Source organism: Macadamia integrifolia, unplaced genomic scaffold (genome assembly GCF_013358625.1).
Source record: "Macadamia integrifolia cultivar HAES 741 unplaced genomic scaffold, SCU_Mint_v3 scaffold688, whole genome shotgun sequence".
In the NCBI taxonomy this organism is placed as follows: Eukaryota; Viridiplantae; Streptophyta; class Magnoliopsida; order Proteales; family Proteaceae; genus Macadamia; species Macadamia integrifolia.
The window spans coordinates 83,256-106,304 of NW_024870512.1; the positions used below are offsets into that span (position 1 = coordinate 83,256).

At 37.7% G+C, this 23,049-nt stretch overlaps 2 protein-coding genes across 8 annotated transcripts in view; one reads left to right on the forward strand and one right to left on the reverse strand.

Moving 5' to 3' along the window:
- LOC122069659 (E4 SUMO-protein ligase PIAL1-like) overlaps positions 1–9,895 on the reverse strand; it is a 22,766-nt gene extending 12,871 nt beyond the window's left edge. Inside the window, exons 1-5 of the mRNA XM_042633716.1 lie at positions 9,555–9,895; positions 4,395–4,467; positions 2,731–2,796; positions 2,568–2,633; positions 2,344–2,463 (exon numbers count right to left, since the gene is read on the reverse strand). Of these exons, the coding sequence (XP_042489650.1) occupies positions 2,344–2,463; positions 2,568–2,633; positions 2,731–2,796; positions 4,395–4,467; positions 9,555–9,757 (528 nt within the window). The 5' untranslated portion in view covers positions 9,758–9,895. The remainder of the gene's footprint in view (positions 1–2,343; positions 2,464–2,567; positions 2,634–2,730; positions 2,797–4,394; positions 4,468–9,554) is intronic.
- A 2,731-nt stretch (positions 9,896–12,626) lies between these two features.
- LOC122069661 (4-hydroxy-tetrahydrodipicolinate synthase, chloroplastic-like) lies at positions 12,627–18,624 on the forward strand. 7 transcript variants are annotated; one of them, XM_042633722.1, is made up of 4 exons: positions 12,627–12,754; positions 14,356–14,441; positions 14,740–14,823; positions 17,442–18,624. In XM_042633722.1, the coding sequence occupies exons 2-4, from the start codon at positions 14,356–14,358 to the stop codon at positions 18,367–18,369; spliced, it is 1,098 nt and encodes a 365-aa protein (XP_042489656.1). In that variant the 5' UTR covers positions 12,627–12,754; the 3' UTR covers positions 18,370–18,624. The 7 variants fall into 7 exon arrangements, with proteins under 7 accessions (XP_042489656.1, XP_042489654.1, XP_042489655.1 ...); XM_042633720.1 differs by having other exon boundaries at positions 12,634–12,754; positions 14,308–14,441; XM_042633721.1 differs by having other exon boundaries at positions 12,659–12,754; positions 14,348–14,441.
- The last annotated feature ends 4,425 nt before the right edge of the window (positions 18,625–23,049 follow it).

Genomic DNA, 23,049 nt, shown 5'->3' on the forward strand with positions numbered 1-23,049 from the left:
GCTGAAGGAATTGGTGTTTGATCCAATTGACTCTTTGCGGCGTAAAGTCCAAGCGGTCTCTTCAACTATTATTTCCTTCTTTTCAAAGTTAATTGCAAGGTTCTTCAAACCAGGTAAGGGTTCTGGAAATCTCAAGTTTCTCTCCTGCTGCCCCTGTACTGTTCTGAAGATCCAGCCATCCGATGGCTCTCTGTTTTTGATCGAGTGTTAAGATCATATAGAGGGGAACTCAACCTTAATTTGAGGCTCATCAGACCAAGGAATCTGCAGTTATGGGATTTCTCCCTATTCTGGCCGATCCTAATTTCTGCCCAGATTTGCAAATCGATTTCTGTTGGGTGTTGCTAATTGGTTGCTGATACTATTCCTCACTGATTTGCCTTCATTAGTTCATGATTTCAGTCCTATATTCCCTGCTGTTTATTCAGTTACAGAATTTCTGAAACTGAGATCGATTGGACTGGTTTGACTCTTGCTGTTGTGTTAGACTTTGGTTCATGAATTACAGTTTTTTGTGAATCCAATGGAACTACTTTCAGTCCCTGGTTTAGTTCTAAAAGGTTGCTGCTGGTTTGACCTCATTAGTACTGCCATATTGAAGTCGATAGCCTGCTAGACTATCTTATATTATTTTGATTTTCTGTTATATTGTTGGGTTGGTTATGGTTGTTCTTAGATTAAAAGATCCTGAAGCTGAGACTTGGTTAGACCCCTATCCTAAACTACATTACTTCAGGTCTATAATTTTATGCGCTCACAAGAGTCTATCCGAGACTGTCTGAAGTCATCTTTGAAGCCCTCAAATAGTTGCTGCTTTGCTGCTGATCTGAGATACCACCACACCTGCGGCTCTGCAGATCTGAGTTCTTACTTCAACAACTTCAACTGGACTGATCCCCAGATCCAACCATCAGTTTCTGTTGATATTTGGAGGGCTGAATCATCGTTCAAACCCTTTCCTTCGTTTGGTGGAGATCTGAAGGTTGGGTTTGTCTATAACACAATAATTTCTATTTCTGAACCCACTTTCCTGTTTCATTATCTGTTCATATCTCAGCATCAGGCCATCGTATTATGCTGAGATTTGGAGGATCTAACTACCTCATCACAACCTAAACTCGATGGGAGTATGAGGCCCATCAAGTGGATGTTTGTTGCTGACCTGGGGTCCTCGGAATATCTGGGTTAATCCCAGTTCTATCGTACACCTTCGTTCGATATTATTAAGGCTTGTTAGGGTTGGTTTACCCTTTTGTTTAATTCAGCGTATACTACCAAGCTTGGGTCCAAGACTCCAAACCACAAGTACCATTTTGGGCGGTTTTTTTGTGAAACTAATTCAAGGAAAATGTGTAAAATGGTAAAAATAGGGAGCAAAAAAGGGTCAAAAGCCCATTTTTTGGGCCTCGAAACCTAGGTTTCAATTTCTCACAGGACAATCCCAAGTTTCAACCAATTTTCAGGAGGTTTCGGTTTTGGCCAGGTTCGAAACCCAAAACCTGGAACCTTGACTGCATCACAACCTCTTATCACTCCCCGATTTTTTTTAAATGTCAGCACACGAGAATGCAGTAGTGGCCCATTTCATGAAGAAAAACATGAAGTATAAGTAGGTTTTCAGTCCCAACTCCTAAGGACAAATCTCAATGACTGGAAACTTGATTATTGGTTCATCTTTTGAATGCGGTCTCTGGCTACAAGATTCAAAGGGGAAGAGATGATTATTGATAAGAATGTTCAAGAGTATGGGGCGATCCACAATCATGCCTGACATGAACCCTGATTCAGAAACAATCCCTACTTCAATGTCCCTACTAGGCTATCTTGGTTGCAGCATTCCCTTCTAAGGTCAAAATGTTCAGTCTAAGAAGCTCAACTCGACAATATTTTGAATAATCAACTACGATCTAGACAGCTTATCATTCCTAATGCCTTGTTACATGTGTGTTAGTGTGTTACCAGTTACTGCTGCGTTATCCCTCTACAATGGAGGTCTGTGGATCTGTCTAGTAATCTTTGGGGTGGTTTAGGGGGTGCCTCCCAGGCTGCTGGGGTGGCATATTAGAGGCATCAATAGAAGAGGAAAGAAGATACAGTCTCTTATTCTGGCAGCTGTTCCTTTGAGTATGTAGCTGGACCAGAAAGGGAGAGCTCTCAAGAACGATAAATTTCCAGAAAACAGAATAGCAGAGAAAGCAAGAGAGTTTCTCATATCAGAGCCAATAACCCTTTTATTCCGTAGCTTCTTTTGCATTGGGTGGCTGTGTATGGCTTAGTGACAACTAGGCTTTCTTCTGCTGACTTTCTAGCTTAACAATTGATAAACCTTTTATCTTAGAAGGCCCGCCCCGGGGGGGGGGGGAGAAAAGGAAAGTCATACCTGGACATAATTTCTGGAATAGCAGAAAAGGCAGAACTTGGTTCAATGTTTATGTTTCCTGAGCTACAGAAGCTGCTCAATATCTGAATACAGAAAGAGAATAGATTTAGGCATATAGGTATATAAGAGGGTGCAGAACAATGAACCAAATACAAGAGGACTCCAAAAATTGAGAAATGTTTGAAACCTCATTCGCCAGGGTAAGAAGCTCCTCATTATCATTACCCAGAAACCATCCATTCTTACAGGCATTCTACCAAAGCAAGACAGTATTATATCAGCACAAGAATTCTAAAAGTTACGAAATGAACAATGTTAAGCAATGGCATGAGTTTAATTATAAGCAATACCTTGACAGATACCATTAGCACCATGATAACAGCTTGGAAGCTGTAGTTGTTTTTACGATGACATACCTACATAACAAATGAAGGTGAAAAAAAGATTGACAACCAGTGGATAATAATACATCGGACCAGATAATGAACATCAGCATATAATGCAATTCTGAAAACAAATTCCGTTCATAAAAAAAAAAAAGGGTCATTTTAAACAATTGGAATACTGCTTAATTAAGAACATAAGCCTTTTACGGAAATGGCACATGTAGATCAATTTATCATGAGAATTTAACAGGTTGAATACAGAAACAAGAATGTGTTAATTGAGTCTTTGAGTTAAACTACCAATCTGACCCTCTGAAGATAGTACCATTTGAAAGCCGCATTAGCAAATTCGCTATTTTTCAAATATTTCACAAATTTTTCAGGAAACATGCAACACTGTACAATTGAAAGGTAGGACAATGCCCAACAAAAAAGAGGAAACAAATACATGAGCCAACACCAAGTAGTATGCTAATTTACATCATGCAGACCAAAATGTTATTATGTATATTGTATATATTTATTTATTTATCATACAGAACATATTCTTTGTCCCAACTTTAAACGCATATGAAACCAATGTTATTATGTAGATTGTATATATTTATTTATTTATCATACAGAACACATTCTTTGTCCCAACTTTAAACGCATATGAAACCAATGATAGGAAACTTTTTACAATACTTCTTAAAAAATCAGTTCTTGTGATCAATTTATATCTAACAAATGACTATTACTGTAGACCAAATTTGCCACACTCATAAGGCCATAACTGAAAGCTATTATCTCCAAAATGCTGTGTCATTTTGTCATTTTTCTAAATTTCAAATCAGTACCGAGGAAAATGCTTCCTAATCTATGAGTGCAGATTAAAAACCCAATTTTTGTAATATACCCTACTTAAATGTAATAAATAAATTTTTTTGAACTATTATTACTTAATTAATAATGCTAATAACTAATAAACATACAATCAATTGAAATAAAATTAAGTATTTATTAGTATTTAATAACTAAATAAATAAAAAATACAAATATAAGTATAGGATACCCTGAGGAACACTACCAGTCTCACTCAAATCAGTACCACAGAAATGAAAAAGAAACGAAAACCATGTCATAGTCATTTCTGTGAGCTTGTACACAACAAACAGAACATACACCAGCTGGAGATATAGATACCACTCCGATCAATCTGCCACTAAAACCTTATCCAAACTATTTATAAATTTTTGTTCTATACAATGGGGAACATCTTAACAATGTAGGTCCATCAATGGTACAGCTTAACCAATGAAAATGGAGGTGACCCATCTGGCAAAATAGGAGGAGGTGGTGGTTTCTACTAAACCATCATTATTACAATTGATGGGTGGAATGCACAATTACCAACCTTGGACTGGATAGGATATTTCTGCCACAATGATCCTTCCAAAGAGTATCTCGCCCCAAGAATTGCCAGTTCAAAGGCTTATCATATATAAAGCTCAGAGAAAAACCACCACATTTTTAGACAATGTACTACCGTTACCTAAAACCATTCTAATCCACGGTAGTATACCATCACTATATAAACACAACCAAGCAGAAAACCTGGAAATCTCCCATTATGCAACCAAAGTTACCTGTTTTACCACCATAGGTAATTCTTGAGCACGGTTTGGAACCTCATTGTTTGCAACTGCATAATCAATACCTCTGTATTCGTCAAAGGAAATCTTGTCAAGTATGGCAAGGAAAACAAAGTAACATGCAAAATTTGCACAATTAGTAACTCACTAACTCATCAAGATCAAGATATACATGGCCAAATAGCAATTGGAAGTAAATATGAAAAGGACTACAGAACAAAGTCAAAACAAATTAACGATTAACTAAAAAATTATGCACAAAACATAAAAAAAGTACCAAAGGCATTATTACTCAAATCTACATCATAGTTATTAAGGCGATGGTAAGGGGTTGGTAAGGCACTAATGCTCTCGAGAGAGGTTAAGGCAGTAAGCCGCTTAATGTTGGGTATGAAAGGCGACTGCCTTATGCTGTAAGGCGCTATAAGGCGACGCCTTATGGGCTTTTTAAAAAAATATTTGTTTTTACAGCTGATTTATGAATATTCCAAAATAGACTTCATGATTGGCTAGTGCATAAATTTTGATGCACATGAGATACAGTGGATCAAAAGCTAATGACTTAAAACTCTACCAAAAAAACACGATATTCTCTCAAAACCCCAAATCGCTCCACAGCCAATGGTGAAGCACTCCAGCGGTCCCTCCTCCTTCAATTCTTCTCTGGCAACCTCCGGCGAAGGTTCTTTCCCCTCTCTCCAGGTATGTTGTTTATTTTTTTATTTTTTTTATTTTTCTCATCTTCTTTGTGAGAATTTTTTTTTCTCTCTTCTTCTTTCTCTCCCTTCTTCTTCTTTCATCTTCGTCTGTTCATCAGTCTTACAACTCTCAAGTCTTAATAGTTTTTTTTTTTTTTTAACCTACGGTGTGACCATAAGAGTCGTAAGACTCTTGCTGACGTGCTGACATAGTACAATCATTCCACACCCTTACCTTTATTCCCCTTCTTTCTTCTTGCCCCATAATTATTTTCTTCTGTTTATTCAATTTCTCCTTTCTATACTTCCTCAGTCGATTGAAATTTTCTGTATTTACTGGTTATACTCTGTTTTGAGTGGTAGACTGGACAAAGGGAAAGGAGTTTAATCTCCCTCGTTCCTAAACCCATGGTCCTAAAAGTGGGTGGTGTGTTCAAACAAATGGGCAATTCTGGTCGTGTAGTTTGGGGCCAAAACGCAGTTACTGTGAGAAGAACCAGTTTCTTCAACCACAGCTGATTCCTGTTCTTCCACCAGGTCTGCTTTCCAGAAATTTATTCTGCATATAGTATCTTCTCTTTTGACTTATCGTGATAGTGACGCTACGTGTTTCTCTTTCTTCTTGCATCAGCTGTGTGTTTCTCATACCTAGCAGTTGAACAATTATTGGGATTGATCAAAGTAGGGCCCTTACATATTAGTAATGAATACTTGAATATTTAAAGTCTTCTTTTCTTTATATTTATAATTTTGTTTCATAATTATGTTTTTATATTATATGTTAATATGTTATGATCATCATGATAATGATTGATGAATGGTGATTGGTGATTGATGATTGATAAATATGAATATCTTGCATTGGTATATAATATGAACCTTTAATATTTATTTAGCATATGAGTAGTAGGATTCAACTAGGATTTGAGTCAAATATAATGGTTTTATAAAAAAAATTACACAGGAACGCTTTAGTCAATAAGGCGACGCCTTATACCCGCCTTATCGTTAAGGCACTCTAAAAGACCCTCAGTCGCCTCACCACCTTAATAACTATGATCTACATGCATAAAAAAGAATCAGCAATGAGAAACTGACCAACACACAAGCGAGAGAGAGAGATTAGAGAAGAAAATTTTGTTGTAACAGCAGAGCGAACTCTTCTATCGTGTTGCATTTCCTCTGGCAGCGTAGCTGCACCCCCTCAATCCATCATACTGGAGCAATCCGAGAAGAAAATTTTGTTGTAACAAAGCTATGCATACTTTTGTCCACATACATGCTATTATCTTTGATGAGTAATGGAGTGCTACCAAGGAAAAGGATAACCAAAACAAAGAAAATCCCCACACAGTAGAGCCCAGAGGACCCAAGAGGGAAACAAGCAATAAAGAGAACAATACTGATCTGGTTAAAAAGTCAAACAAAGTCTGAAAACTTATCACTTGGCTTATCTAAAGATATCTGCCCACACTTGGGATCATGGTTTTAAGTATCTCCGATACCGATACGATACCCTCCGATACGTATCTTAAATTTAGCCAACCGATACGATACATGAAATTTTTAAAATCCTTTCGTATCGACATATATCCTACAATACATACCGATATTCATCAATACACCACCAATACACATCGATACGCTACGATATACCTCGATACGACTATGAAAATTATAAAATTGAGGTAAAATATACGTTTCGGTATGTATTGGTACGTATCGGTGAGTATCGGTATGTATCGATCGGTACGTATCGGTATATATTGGCACGTATCGGTGAGTATCGATATATATCGATACGTATCGGGGAGTATCGATACGTATCGATATGTATCGGTGAGTATCGATACGTATCGGTGAGTATCGGTCATATAATGGCCAAGATGGGTAATTTTTCAGAAAACACACGATTTTTTGAAGGGTTTTTGTTCCAAAGTTGCTGTTAGCCATATTTCTCTCTAACTAAAGTGGAAATCAAGGTTGGGAACAAGGATTTTACATTTATGGGACAACTACAAACCTTGAATTCTTAGTACGATACCCTCAATTTAGTGTTTATGCATAATACATGTTATCAATAGTTTTTTTTAACAAATTCTTTATGCAAAAGTGTTTAAAAAAATGTTTCCTATCCATTTATGTGTGTATCTTTAGCGTATCTTAGTGTATCTCCGATACGATACGATACTCTCCGATACGTATCTTAATTTTGGCCGACCGATACGGTGACCGATACCGATACTTTAATCCTTGCTTGGGATTCAATTGAATTGGATGCTCAACATCAAAGCCAAGTCATGGTCCTCTTTTATTAAGAGTCTACAAGTCCAAGGAGACCCAATTTTGAGTAATTCATTTAGCCATAATGTAATAAATCGCTTTCCATGTAGAGAAGATAAGTGCTTCGAGTAAATATGTGGACATAACTAAATACATTTATGATAGTGTGGTGACAAGTGTAAGACTTGTGGGGCGTCAAGGTAGTGGATACCCAATTATAATTGGGTTACATCAAGGATCAGTTTTAAGCCACCTATCTATTTGCACTTATCATAGATGAATGAACCAGAAACATTCAAGATGAGGTTCCTTGGTTTATGCTTTTTGCTAATGATATTATTTTGGTGGATGAGACAAAAGCAATGATTAATACCAAGTTTGAGTTATAGAGATCAACCCTATAATCAAATTATTCTAAGATAAATACAACGACAACATAGTATATGGAAAAGTTACATAAAGAAGAATAATGAGGTGGTGAAAATTGATGAGTGAGGTTCCACAAAGCAGGAAACTTCCTAAAACATGACACGAATTATGTGTATCAGGTAGGATGAAAATCTTCCAAAACCCTCCAGTCAGCACATTGACGTTGGGTCAAGTTAGACGTCCCTCACCAACCACAAATCCTCCCAAAGCCCAAGTGATCTCCCTCTTAAACATCAGCACCGAAAATCCAGGACACCAATCAAAAAAGCAATCCAAATTTCCAATTTTTCCTCAATATCATATAGGATAAATAACCATGACTGACCAATTAGAGCACCCAATTTGCAATGGCACTCAAAAAAAAAAAAACTGGTGCCAGTTTGAATCTTCTTCCTTTGTTATGTTACAATTTACTAAAAACCAAAAATTCCGCTCGTGCCACACATCTGGGTAATAGTGATACGTGTAGAGAAGCAAAAACCCTAAAGAGATAATTCTTTTTATCCCTCTATTTTTTAATCTTAACAAACAAATTTCCAACCACTTTTGTGAAGTAAATTCCCCATGGTGATCTCAACACAACTACTGATGGGGGAACAAAAAATAACACCACAAATCAACCAAAGGGCCCCTAAAAGAAATAATCGAATGTTAGCATATAACAACTTAACCAAAAATGGGATCTGATTCCCACCCCCTCCCCTTTATTTTTCCTTGCAAGAGTAAATGCTAATTCTCTAACACTTGTTGTGTTATGTGCCTAGACAAGTGTGCTTGGTTCATGTCCATGCATGAGTTGCAAGGTTAGGAGGGCTACATGCAAGAGGATTCCAAGTGGTTGAGGTGTGAACGGGTAGTTGTATACATAGAGAGAAGTTATGTATTAGTAGTTTAAAGTAACCATGAGTAGTGGAGCAGTGGAGTAGTGGATTTAGTTATGACTCTAAATTGGGAGGTGGGTTTAATTCTCTTAACGTGCAAAGTAGTAGTTATTTTAACTACCTTGTAATCTATAGTGGAAATTATTTTAAATACCTTCTAATCTATAATATTTTGTGTAATATGAATGAAATAGAATTTTAATCTCCAGCAACTACTCTATTGGGTAAAAAGTACGGTTCCTCCATAAGCATTGACGCTAGGCTTCATCTGTAAAGGCAAAATTTCCCTATTTTTCCACATCTAGTTGCAACTCTTCCTATGGTTTTTAACTCGATGTTTAAAATCCTAGAGTTGTAATCTCCGTAACTCGTACACACTGAGAAAGTAGAGAAAGTTTCAACGCACAGGAACAATTAGGCAACATCGTTTCCGCAAAGCCCTTCTCCGGGGAACCCAAACACACTAAATCAGCGACGTATACAGCCAAAAGAACTCTAAATCCAACATACTTGCTACACCATTGCAATCAATCCGTGCAAGCGACCAACCTTCCATCGACGACAAAACTAAAGTAAAACTTCATTATCCACGAATCCTTCGCAGCCGCATGATCAACCAAAAAATACTCAAATCCCAATACTAATCCAAAATGCAAGTCCAAGTCTCATACGATTCCACAGTTCAGCACTATAGCCCCATACCCGTCCTCCATGTTATTAATAGAAATCGCAACGGAACTCCGTTATAGGGAAATGACAACAGATAAGAATAAATTTGAAACCAGGAACAAAATAAAAAAATTAAAATAGAGAAAGTAAATGGAAATTTGCCGCACGGAGAGGGATTACGACGAAAGAAAAACCTGGCTAATGCGAGGCAAAGGTTGATGAACTCATTGGGATCCGTCCGAATCCCACTGATGTGTGAGGTTAAACGCGTAGCGACGGCCGCGACACGAAACGAGTTCGCCATAGACATCGGCGAACCTGGAGGAACTTGACCTCCGCCAACAACACCTCCCCCGGTGCTTGACCCAGGCTGCCGCTGAGTAATGGCTCCTGCCATTCTCTCTCTCTCTCTCTCTCTCTCTCTCTCTACCGATGAGTGACCAGTGACTACTCAGCCTGGTAAGCTTCGCGCCTTCGCGCTCTTCTTCCCTCCCTCGCAATTTGCAGGTTTTGGGGATGAGGGAGTGAAAGAAGGTAAAAAATTAACGAGTAACACATCATTTATGGCGTTTGTTTTTTGTGCCAAGCGAGCATTTCGGTCGGACCATAAATAAGGTTCTGTATCCTACTTAATTACGATAATGCTTTCACGGTAGCGTCCGTAAATATTTAAAACCTTGGAGACTAATATGAGTTAAACGTCAAGCAAGGGAAGGTATAGCCTTTCGCTTGCTGGCGCCCATCAGTCCACCGTACGAGAGCCCAAAAAAAAAAAAAAAATTACACTACCTTGGGCCCCACGGTTTCTAATTTCGGCTTCCGGTTAAAATCGATCTGGAATCTGGATCGGCCGGATAAAAAAAATTGAATTATTTTCATTTTACTCTTTGGTCGTAAGAGCCACCAATCACAAGGCTAAACATTGAAGTGTTGAGTTTGTGGTTTTTATTTAGATCGATTGATAGATTGATTCAATGCTTTAGATTGATTGATGGATAAAATGTATAATTGAATTAGGTGATTGAACAAAATTGAATCCAAACTCATGTGAAATCATGTTATATCAGTTGGCGTCTATAACTCTTCTTAATATGTTTTTCTTGAAAAGAGATAAAGAGATAACAAATCTTCTCTACCATAAGAGAAGAAAGAGAGTGTGTGAAAGAAGTTGGAGTCTTCTAAGAGTTTTGTCTTCTAAAAAAAATAGAAAAGTGAGTATTTCAATGTGAATAAAGTTTTCAAGAATTGGGTTTTCCTAAGATAATAGTTATTACAACATAGTAGATGAGGTTAGTCTTCCAATATGTATGTCTTTCAAACAAGTGGAGGAATTAGTATTCCAATGTGAATGGAGTCTTTAAGAGTTGGATTTTCCAAAAACAATTGTTTATCCAAGTGAGTAGACAATGTTGGAGTTTTTATTCCAAGAGTTGATTTTCTTTACAATCGAGAGATAAAACTATAAGGGCCCGTTTGTTTAGGGGGATTTTGATGGAGTAGGATTGAAGGGGTGGAAGAGTTGTACTTATTTGTGGGTGGGAAGTTATTGCAATTAATGACTCTTTCTTCATTCCTCTGTTATCTCTCTCTCTCTCCCATCAGCTATGTGCTAACCAAACAAGATTGGGGAGAGAAAATCCAACTTTATTTTTCCTGCTTTTAACCCCACCAACTTGTGGGATCCAGTGGTCAGGTATTTCCACACCTAACTCCCCTCTAAACAAACGGGGCCTAATGAATATATAAAATGAGCAATGTGTCTAAGAGTTTATCCAAGTGAAGATCCAAAAATGTTAAACCAAGATGTAAGGATCATTGTGAGAGCCTCAAAAGGCATAATATGGGTGCAACATGTGTACAACAAACTTCGACAAGTTGCACCTAATCAACTGCATTCAACAGTTGATGATGGGCAAGGGGATCATTACACATTAGGCACAAGTTTCAATGACATAGGATACACTCCCCGGCTCCCCAGATGAAAAAACATTGTCAATTGAACAAAATATTAACCATTGAAATAGACAAGTTCTACCCAAAACAACAAAAATATATATATATATATATATATTGATGTCATGTATTTGGTTAGCCTTGTATAACACATTTCCCTTGTAATTTTGATCGTCCATATTTTTATTTCCATCATTTTTTATTGTTAATTTAATACTTATGTGGTATAAATATTAGATTGAACTCAAATTTGACATATAAATAAGAGAGAGTGATAACCTAACCATCATACAAAAACTAAGCTTTTGAATGGTATTATAATATATACGTATCACATTCATATATGCTCTTGTATGAATGTGAGGGTCTATTCTACCAAATCCAAAAGAAAAGTGTGAGGGTATGAATATAAACCCTTAAGTCTTACTCCCATGTATGTTTCCTTTCGCCGTTCAATTGTACTCAACATGTTAAAAAACAAAAATCACGAAAAGTTTGTTATGATGGAACTTTAATCCACGAGATATTTGTAGGCCATTTATCACTTGGACTTTATCTTTGCCCACCCAAATTTGAAGGGAAAAAAATGTATTTGAGATGTTAGCACACCTGAACACTTTCTTTAATATATTTTGGGAAGAATTTATTAGAGCAAATGGCATTGAGGGCACATTAACAAAATGATATCATATATAAGAAGGCAATGAGGTAATCTCATATGAGAATGAGAGAGATAGACATAGAAGTGATATTAGTGCCTGACACTCAAAAAAACCTTTTTCATATTCAATTGTTTTGTATTTAGGGTTGATTTTTGTGTATGATCGCCTTTGGTTCATTTCGGAGGAGGTGGAATTGATATTTCAATGGGTTATTCCCATCCAAAGGGTTAAAGTAAAACCATGCACCATGCATGATCATACGTGGAACTATTCTCCTATATTTAAAGAGAGAGAAAAATAGTTGTGAAGGAGCATAGTGTACATTGACAACTTGGAGATCATTGGCCCAAGTTTTAATTTGATGCAATCAATCCAAGTTTCACATAAGTGGGTTTCGAATCCTCTTCAATGATTTTTTCTCCAATCTCCCTCTAATTAGATACATACACGCAACCCAACACATATGAGTATATGACATGCAACCCCAAATGTACATTTGTCAAATTGGAAAACTGTCCCAACCAGCAAAAGTGTCACCTTGTTAGGATATAAAATTCACAACAAAATGTGCTGTTTAGTGGTTGTTGTTGTAATTTATTTATTTATTTTTTATTTAAACACAGTAGAAACTGGCTCCTCATTTAATTCTTTGACCATGACACTACAATAGTCAAACAATCGGATAAAGCCTAAATATTTTAGGGTTTGTTGTCTTTGGTAAAATATACTTGTAGGGTTTTGCTGCATCGGGAGAACGACTGAGAGCCGAAGTCCTGACGGTAAGTGTCGACTCCCCTGTCGGAGCCACCCAGCTGAGTGATCGTTATTCTCAGTTCGCAGATTATCTCTTTCGCTGTATCATTCTCTTTCAAGTCAAGTCTTGTACTTCAATTTCCTATTATTTGCAGTCTCTCTGATTCTCTCAATTGCCGAAATCGGTTTGTGTGAATTCTCTATATTATATGGAATTTCATTGTTGGATAGCATTATTGTCATTGATTTTATGGAATTAAGTTTTAGGTTTGAACGGCTAGAAAGAAGTCACCTTGATTGTTTTCTGTCATTTCTATTGATTCATTCTACTTCTGATTTCCAGCTGCTATTTATTTTATTCTTCAATTTTAGATCAGAATGTTAGTTGCAGATTTTTTTTTCTTTACTTGCTGAGGTTGGATGGAATCATTCAAACATGTTAAAATGGTAAATGAGTTCTCAAATAGAAGGCAGGGAAATTTTATCCTTATTGCCTCTAGCTGCAAGACATTAAAATTTGTTTTTTGTTACTTAGCACTTGTTGTTGCCATGCTAAAAGGGCATAAACAGTGCACAAGGCTCCTGCCACAGCTGGTTGGGGGAGGGTCATATTGTATGCAGTCTTACCCACGGTCACAATGGAGCAACCTTACTGTTGCTCTTGCAATGCTGCGAGAATATTAATGTCTTATAATAAATTTTTTATCACCCTGCTAATCAGTTTGTGAATGTGGCACTTTCCCTTAAACAAAATGGCATTATTAATCTTCCTCTTCAATTCATTTGAAGGATGCTGGGCTCTTTCCTTCTCATACTGCGGTGTTGTTGCCCTGCTTGTGTTTGTGACAGGTTGTTACAGAGGGTTGACTCTCTGTACCTAAAAAAATCAATACCTGAAAACACTTAGCTTCATCTTCTAAGTTGTATTTTCTCTTAAAATGATAATTCTGTAGTTGTTCTTCCCTAGTTTAACTTATGAAATTAGATATACCCATGGAAACTGTAATGCCCTTTGACATACTGACATAGCTGACTTCCTGCTTTACAGCACGCAATTGCAATGATTCACGTACCCTTTTTTTTTCCCAGTACCTACGCTACCCTATTCTAGGGGTAGGGGTGGGGGGAGGGAGGGAAGGTGAGAACCAGGAGGCTCGAACCCAGGACCTCCTGGTAGGATGGGCTTACCGCACCACTCACCACCAACTGCGCTAGGTAGTTGTTCACATGATGCACGGACTTGCTCCAACTCCACAACCATTATCTACCTGTTTGTTCTTTTCATTTTTTGTCATCATTACTACCGAGCTTCCATTATCTATTACAGTACTTATGATCTTCTAGTACCCCCAAAAAATAAAAAAGTTATGATCTTCTTTTGCTTCTTACCACTCTCTTACAAGACACTTTTGGGAAAATTGATTGTAGGAAGTACATATAAATTTCTAAAATGTAGCTTTTGGCTTTAAAGGATATGAGTGCCTTATTATTATGTTGTTGGAGTGTATTGCTGTTGTTGTTGTTTTTATTTTTTATTTATTTATTATTATTATATTACTGTTTTGTTTGGTGTTCACAGAATATTGTAGTTGAAGCTCATTGACACTGCTCTCAATTAGTCTCACAGATGTGTTTGTTGAAGAGCTATAGTGCTTGCTTAAGAGAGGCAACCTTACAACTCCCACATTTTGCTAGCACCAGTAACCGTAAGAGGTATCTCTCTCTCTTATTTCACTTATTCCCCGAAGAAGATTTGTTTGCCTTATTTATGTTTAGAACTTGAAGAATGTTCTTATTAACTTTTTCAATTCCAATATCTGAATTAATAGATATCTGGTGCATACTCATTATGCCTCTAAAATGTCATCCTGATGCTGATGTCCACCTTAAATCCTTGAGTGTGTGGGTTGTGGGAATAGATGGAAGATCTGCTTTAACTTTTTATTGTAGAAAATTTGCTTTTACCCCCTTTTTTTTTGTTGTACTGAATCTCTCTATGTTCAATAAACAGGAGGAATGTAAGATGGTGTTCTCCAGAAGCAGCCATGCTCCATGATTTCCATCTTCCAATGCGCAGTCTTGAGGTCAAAAACAGGTAATTCATTATAGTTTTAACAGAAGCCTCTCCTTGATTTTATTAGACTTGATCACCAACCACTTTCTGCAGTATCTCGTTTTACATTGACCTTGCAATTTTCATTATTTTTTACAATTCTTGATGTGGTTCCTATTCAATTCTGAACACTTCTCAGCCCACATATCCTCTGAATGGGACTGAGATTGAGCCTTTATCTAACCAAGACAATACGGTGCCTTTTTTTGTCTCCCTTAGTTCATTGAGAAAAATTATTATTTACATTTTGAATAAATGTTATTTTTGTTTTCTGTCGGTTGATGGCTTCATCCTTAATTTGATTATGTGAATGAAATTGGCTTACACATCCAAACTTTGTTTTATTGTAGTTGGGGTTCTGGTATATTTCTAAGTGGGACAATTTATACATTTGAGTTGATTATACTTTTTCCGAAGTTCTTTGTGAAATAAGCTCTTCTTTTTTTATTTTTATAAATTTTAATGTCATCATTTTTTTTTTCTGTTGGACTCTAATTCATAAAAAATACACTTGGTCTAGGTTACCTTTTTAAGTCTTTAGCTGTAACCAAGGATTTAAACCATTATCAGAGGTTGGGTTGGTGGCTGCCAATCATCTTGATATCTTCCAAACTGTTATCCACTAGTATTCGCTGGACTGGTGACCACCGATCCCCTTTTGATCCGGCCTATCACGCACAATCCTTGAAACCATGGGTATTGCATCTTATTAGAGAATGGGAAACTGGCAAAGAAATTTGTAAGAGAACAGAAAAAAATAACAAGATAGAGGTCATTTGGTACTGATTGCTATGTAGGGCATGCAGTATCTAAAAAATGCAATAACTGCTTTGTGTACATGCATTCTCTACAAGAAATTTCTCATTGCTTGGGAAATGGTTATTGATTTCCTGGGGAGAAACAGGCCCTGTGGCATATTGTGATTAAATCTATTCTTGGCGTGACTTTGGCGGGTGGGATTCCAACCTCCCTCATAGAGTGACCTTTAAGGCTTGTTGGAAGAATATATGTCTTTGGTGCTTTGGATCAGATATGATAGGGAAGGGTTATAGGATCTGGTTTTGGGAGGACATTTGATGGGTGAGACCACCCTTATGATAGGTTTCCTTATCTTTATTCCATATATAGCTCTAGGAACAAGCCTACTAGGGAGTGCTTTTGTTTGTCAGACAGTGGCATGAGCTTGAACCTGGGATGCAAAAGACTGCTTGGGGGATTGGGAGGACATCTGATGGGTGAGACCACCCTTATGATAGGTTTCCTAAACTGTATTCCATATATAGCTCTAGGAACTAGCCTACTAAGGAGTGGCTGGAGTGCTTTTGTTTGTCAGATAGTGGCATGAGCTTGAACCTGGGGTGCAAAAGACTGCTTTGGGGATTGTGAGGTTGACATTGTTCAGTCCCTTGTAGAGTGCCTTCAGGATCTTTCCTTTTTGAGAATGAGAAAGATTCGAGGATTTGGATTCTTGCTTCCTGTGGTTGCTTCACTTCAATCTGGATCTTTTTATAGGTGAACTTGGAACATATTTAATTTTGAGGATCCCTATCATGCCCTTTTAAATCTATTTGGAGATTTCATGTCCGATCCAAATTTAAAGCTTTGGGGCAGGAAATTACCTACAGGAAGGTCTTACTGCTATCTGTTCCAAAAGAGACGTCAGAGTCAATTTCTCTGTCATTATATTTGTCTCACGTTTGTCTCTCCTTTGTACATATTCATGGACATGGTTGTGGTGTCATACATGGATACCAGGAGTTAGACATTGATCTCAGCGAACTTAATTACTGTTAATTGTTTATATCTGAACTCTTTACTTGATCTAACTGTTATTCTTGATAGCATTTCTTAGCATATGTTTGACACTTGAATGAGACATGGTATTGGATGTGACCAAGTTTGAAAGGATGGAGTACCCTTGTGCATTTCCTAATTGATCGTCTCCCTTTAACTTCAGCATGTGATTTCAAAAGTTGCTTTACCTGGGGATATTTGGTGAAATGAAACAGAAATTACAAGATTGGACAGACTTGCCTATATTTTCTACGACCTGTAACAGCTAGATCATAACATGTTCCAATGTTTGAACCAATATTCTTCATATATTTCCAAATGGATATTAAAATTTTTGGACATGGATGCAATCGATTTGCTCTTATTGAGTCTACCAAGTTTTATTGCTAAATGTTGGTTCAATTTATTCAAATTATTTGGGTGTAAAATGTTTGTTTAGATGGTCCATACAAACCTCGAATTTCCTCTTGAAAATAGAATAAAAAATCTATCGCGTTCAGCAATGTGAAGTGTGGAGGTTGGTTGTCCAGTATGTTGATGTCTATAAAGCATATTGTACTTGAATATTCTATACAAGGGAAATAATAATGAGAGGACCAAAGCCTTGCAACTTAGAATTAGCAAGGAATGATGGAGGTATTACAGAGAAAAATATAGATAATTGAACAGGATAAAAATCCATTAAACATGGATGGTAAGAATCTTACTTGTCCTGTACATGGTACTTCTGTGTCTTTGGATGAATTATTTTTGCTTGTTTAATTCATGCATATTCTGTTTCAAGATAATATTCCTTTTAATTGCAGGACATCGGCAGAGGAGATAAAGTCACTTAGATTAGTCACTGCCATTAAGACTCCATACCTACCTGATGGCAGATTTGACCTTGAAGCTTATGATGCATTGATGCATATGCAGATTTTAGGCGGTGCTGAAGGTGTGATAGTGGGTGGCACAACAGGTGAAGGGCAACTCATGAGCTGGGATGAACACATCATGCTCATTGGGCACACGGTTAATTGTTTTGGCGGATTGATCAAGGTGATTGGAAATACTGGAAGCAACTCAACAAGAGAAGCAGTCCATGCCACTGAACAGGGTTTTGCTGTTGGGATGCATGCTGCCCTTCACATCAATCCTTATTATGGCAAGACATCCATGGAAGGTATGGTTGCTCATTTTGAGGCCGTTCTTCCCATGGGGCCTACCATTATCTACAATGTTCCATCGAGGACTGGTCAAGATATTCCTCCTCCTGTTATCCGCACCATTGCGCAGAGTGCTAACATGGCTGGTGTGAAGGAGTGTGTGGGCAACAATAGAATCAAAGAGTACACAGATGAGGGAATTGTGGCATGGAGTGGCAATGACGATCAGTGTCATGATGCAAGGTGGGACCATGGAGCCACTGGAGTGGTATCTGTTACCAGCAACTTGGTTCCACGAGTGATGTGGGAGCTGATGTTTGAGGCCAAGAACCCTTTGCTGAATTCGAAGCTCATACCTTTGATTGATTGGTTGTTTCGTGAGCCTAACCCCATTGGCCTGAACACAGCTCTAGCCCAGCTTGGGGTGGTCAGGCCCGTGTTTCGGCTGCCCTATCTACCTCTTCCTCGAGCAAGGAGGGTGGAATTTGTGAATATAGTGAGGGAACTTGGACGGGAGAATTTTGTTGGAGATAAAGATGTACAAATTCTCGAAGATGATGATTTTGTCCTGGTCCGTCGATATTAAGTAGCGTATCCTGTTAATGTTGGTTTAAGTGACCTTTCTGATGTTTACATGGATATGTTCACTCCAGAAATGCCCATTTGTGAGGTACAACAATGATGCATTGCACTATCATCCTCCTCTTTTGGGATGGGAACTAATTTTGTGATGAGAAACATAGGTTACAGTTTTGGAAGGAATCTGTGCTGGTTCAGAAGAGAACTGTGAACTTTGGACTTTCAGATTAGTTGCTTATTTATTCTACTCTCGTTTCATAAATATTCGAGGAATTATCACTCCCCTCCCCTAAACTTTGGGAAAATATCAAGTTTTCCCAAATTTTATGAATTAATTCACTTCTCTCCCCTGAAATTTGAAGATTCTACCACTCGTTAGTACCTATTAGATTTTGTTGTTAAGTGCCTAATTTAATTTTTTAAATATCTTAAATGCCCCTCTAGTTAATGGATGAAAAGAAGAAGAATGAGAAGGAACTTATGGTTCCGCCCCTTTCTTCACTTAGAACTTAGAGAGAAGAGCTCACCGGTAACGTCTTCACCGTTACTGTCCACCGGCGACTCTGTCTTCACCATTGCTGCTCATCGATGGAGTGAGCATTTTGTGATTTCCTAATTTCCACATTTTCGATCCAATATTCATTGAATCATTGTGTTATTTGCATTATCCGTCAAGAATCTGCTAATTCATGTTTCCAATCTTAGCAAGAACATTGAAATTCTTAGCGATTTTGTGATTTCCTGATTGGATTTTTGGGAGATACAGTGAAATATGAACGTTGCATTTCCTTTGAGGTTTGTGTTTCCTTATCTTCTTATTCTTCTTATGTAGTATTCATGGTGGAAGAGGTTCCTACAAGGAAAGTAGTTTCAAATTCTCTGTTAATCTTTTTTGCCCTGTTTGTACATTCATCTCAATTGAATGTTCACGTTTATTGAAATTGTTCTTATTCTAATTTTGGATTTCCTTTTAAGCTTCGCAATTAATCGGGAATCCATTTTGAAATTCCCAATTTACTTAATTTAGCTTCAAAGTCATCTATAATCCTCTTCTTTTTAACAAGGATTTTTCATTTCATGACAATGAGATATTTTTACCAAAAAGAAAAAAAAAAAAAAAAAAAAAAAAAAAAAAAAAAGGAAAATATCAGTCCCTTCCTTGAATCACAGTGAAATATCAAGTTTCTCTTATAATTTTTCAAAAATATCGCTCCCTCCCTCTAAACTCAAAGATTTTTTCTATTGCCTCTCACCATGAGGAATGGCTATTAAGTAATCAATTTCTTTTAATACCAAAACTACCCCCGAACATATTGTATAATCCAATATGTCCTTAATGAAGTAAAATCAACCAATCCTTTCCCTATGAACCATGTTCAACTCATTCTCTGCATCTCCTTCTTCACTTCAGGTATCATAGAAGCAGGTTTCTCGAATGGCCTTCTCTATCTTGCGCCACGAGGGCATCAGAGGTCTCTATAAAGGTAGTTGGCACTTTCTTGATGGGAATCATCCCTACTCGTGTACCATATATAACAACACTCGAGGTTAATAAGAGCAGTTTAGGAACCGCAACAATCCAATTAGATATCTCATAATCGACACTCACTACGTTCGTTTGGAAACCAATTAATGTCATAAGCCAATGTCTCAAACATGATATTTCATCAAAGTACAGAAGTGGAGAATGATATTTCTTCGGAAAAACAAAAAAAATAACAAGACATTTGTAGGTGTATGATGTCTTGTATTCCGTCGCAGTTTAATCCAGGGAGTACTGGTGCAACACCTAGACAGGCAGGACGGCGGTCCCGCTAACCGGTTAGCTGGCCGTGGGGGTTGCAAGGGGGCAGGAGGCCCCCCTGCATAGTAGGGGGTGTAGGGGGGCTGTGCCCCCCGCTCGAATTTTTTTATTTGAGGGCAATTGTGTACTTTTCGGATTAGGGTTTTTTCGTTATATATTTGTAGCGAGAGTTTCTTTATCTGTAATGCAAGCAATACTGAGAGGTGTGACGACGAGCGCTGTAACCCTATTCTCCATTGATAGTGAAGCAGGATCTCATCTCACCGGGGACGTAGGCAACCTTGCCGAACCTTGTAAAAATTCATGTGCATTATTTGTTTTATTTTTCCATTATCTCATGCATCGTTTTAGGGTTGCGTTTCTACAAATTGGTATCAGAGCTCTAGTTTTTCGTTTTCTAGGGTTTACTATCACGATGGCAGAGAAGGGATCGAATGTCAAGTATGATATCGAGAGGTTTAATGGAAAGAACAATTTCACCCTCTGGCGTCAAAGGATGAAGGATCTTCTGATACAGCATAGTTTGGCGAAAACATTGTTGGGGAAGTCGAAGAAAACTATAAAAATTACTGACGAAGATTGGGAAGAGATGGAGGAAAATGCGGTAAGTGCTATTCGATTAAATCTTTCTGATGATGCCCTACAATATGTTGTGGATATCGAATCTGCACCGCAGTTATGGGCGAAACTTGAAAGCATCTACATGACGAAGTCCTTAACGAACAAGTTGTTCATGAAGAAGCAATTGTATTCTCTAGAGATGGAGGAATGTACGAATCTATTAGAGCATCTTAACATGTTCAATCAGATCGTAAGTAAACTTGCAAAGCTGGAGGTTAAGATCGAGGATGAAGACAAAGCGTTACTGTTGCTGTCGTCGCTCCCAGAATCATATGATCACCTAGTAATGACTCTCTTGTATGGGAAGAAGACCCTTGAGATGGATGAAGTCACAACTGCCCTCATGTCCAATGATACAAGGAAGAAGTCTAGTAGTACGAAATCTCAAGGAGAAGGTCTTTTCAGAGGTGACAACGAGTAGGAAAGAGGGAGATCAAATCAAAAGGGATCTGGGAAGAGTCGATCGAAATCAAAAGGGACAAAGACAAAGGTCTCTTGTTACTATTGCAATAAGGAAGGTCATCTAAAGAGAGAGTGCTTGAAGAGGAAGGCGGACTTAAAGAAGAAAGGTGTAGATAAGGCATCTGAGGAAGCTAGCGTGGTTGACAGTTCAGATGGAGATGATGGAGATATACTCTCTATATCATCAAGTAAGAATCAACCTTCTGATTCTTGGATTTTAGATTCTGGATGTTCATATCACATGTGTCCACATAAGGATTGGTTTGATACATATCAACCATATAATGGTGGGTCTGTCCTAATAGGGAATGATGTTGTATGCAAGACCATTGGGATAGGCACTATCAAAATCAAGATGTTTGATGGGATAGTAAGAACCTTAGCAGATGTGAGACATGTACCAGAATTAAGGAAAAACTTAATATCTTTGGGGGCACTTAACTCAAATGGCTGCAAGTACATAACAGAAGGTGGAGTTCTCAAAGTTATTAAGGGTGTAATGGTTGTCATGAAAGGACAGCTAGCATGAAACCTATACAGACTCATAGGGAGCACAGTTATAGGTGGAGCAACTATGACTATAGATGCAGTATTTGATACAGATGATACATATCTGTGGCATATGCTGTTAGGGCATATGGGAAAAAGAGGATTGATGGAGCTTCATAAAAGGAAATTATTGAAGGGAGTAAAAACTTGTAAACTGAACTTCTGTAAGTATTGTGTGTTCGGGAAACAGTGCAAGGTTAGTTTCAAAACTGCAAAACATAAGAGTAAAGGGGTACTTGATTATATACACAACGATGTATGGGGTTCTTCAACAACAAAATCTAAAGGTGGGGCAGAATACTTTGTGACCTTTGTTGATGATTACTCAAGGAAAGTCTGGATCTACTTCATGAAGCATAAAAGTGAGGTGTTCACTAAATTTAAGGAATGGAAGGCTGAAGTAGAAAGGAAGATAGGAAATAAAATTAAATACTTGATAACAGATAATGGAGGAGAGTACACACACAAGCCGTTTCTAGAATTGTGCAAAACTGAAGGGATTACATGTCACTTCACGGTTCCAAAGACACCATAACAAAATGGTGTAGCTGAAAGGATGAACAGAACACTTCTAGAAAGAGCTCGGAGTATGAGACTGAATGCAGGGTTGAACAAGAGATTTTAGATAGAAGCAGTGAGCATGGCATGTTTCCTCATCAATAGGTCTCCATCAAATGTGATTGATTATAAAATTCTTGAAGAGGTATGGACAGGAAAATCAGTAAATTATTCTATTCTAAAAATATTTGGTTGTCCACCCTATGCGCATGTTGAGAGTGAGTAGCGTTTCAAGTTAAACTCAAAGTCTAAGCAATGTATCTTTCGTGGTTTTAAGAAATGTGTAAAGGGATTTAAGTTGTGGGATCCAAGTTCACAAGCAGTAGAAGCTCCTTATACTATGGCAAAGGGTAAAGAGAAGCATACTCACAAAGCACCTATGAGATACGGATTTGAGGACATGGTTGCCTATGCCCTCACTGTAGGTACATGTGATCCATCTTCCTATTATGATACTTTAAGTGATGTACAGCATGATAAATGGATGACAGCTATGATGGAGGAAATGGAAACTCTACAGAAGAACAAGACTTGGGAGATTGTAAAAGAACCCAAGGGAAGAAAAATCATTGGGTATAAATGGGTCTTTCGTAAGAATGAGACAGCATCTAAGAAGGAACGTGCAAGGTATAAGGCCAGACTTGTAGCCAAGGGCTATGCACAGAAGGAGGAGATAGACTACAATGAAATATT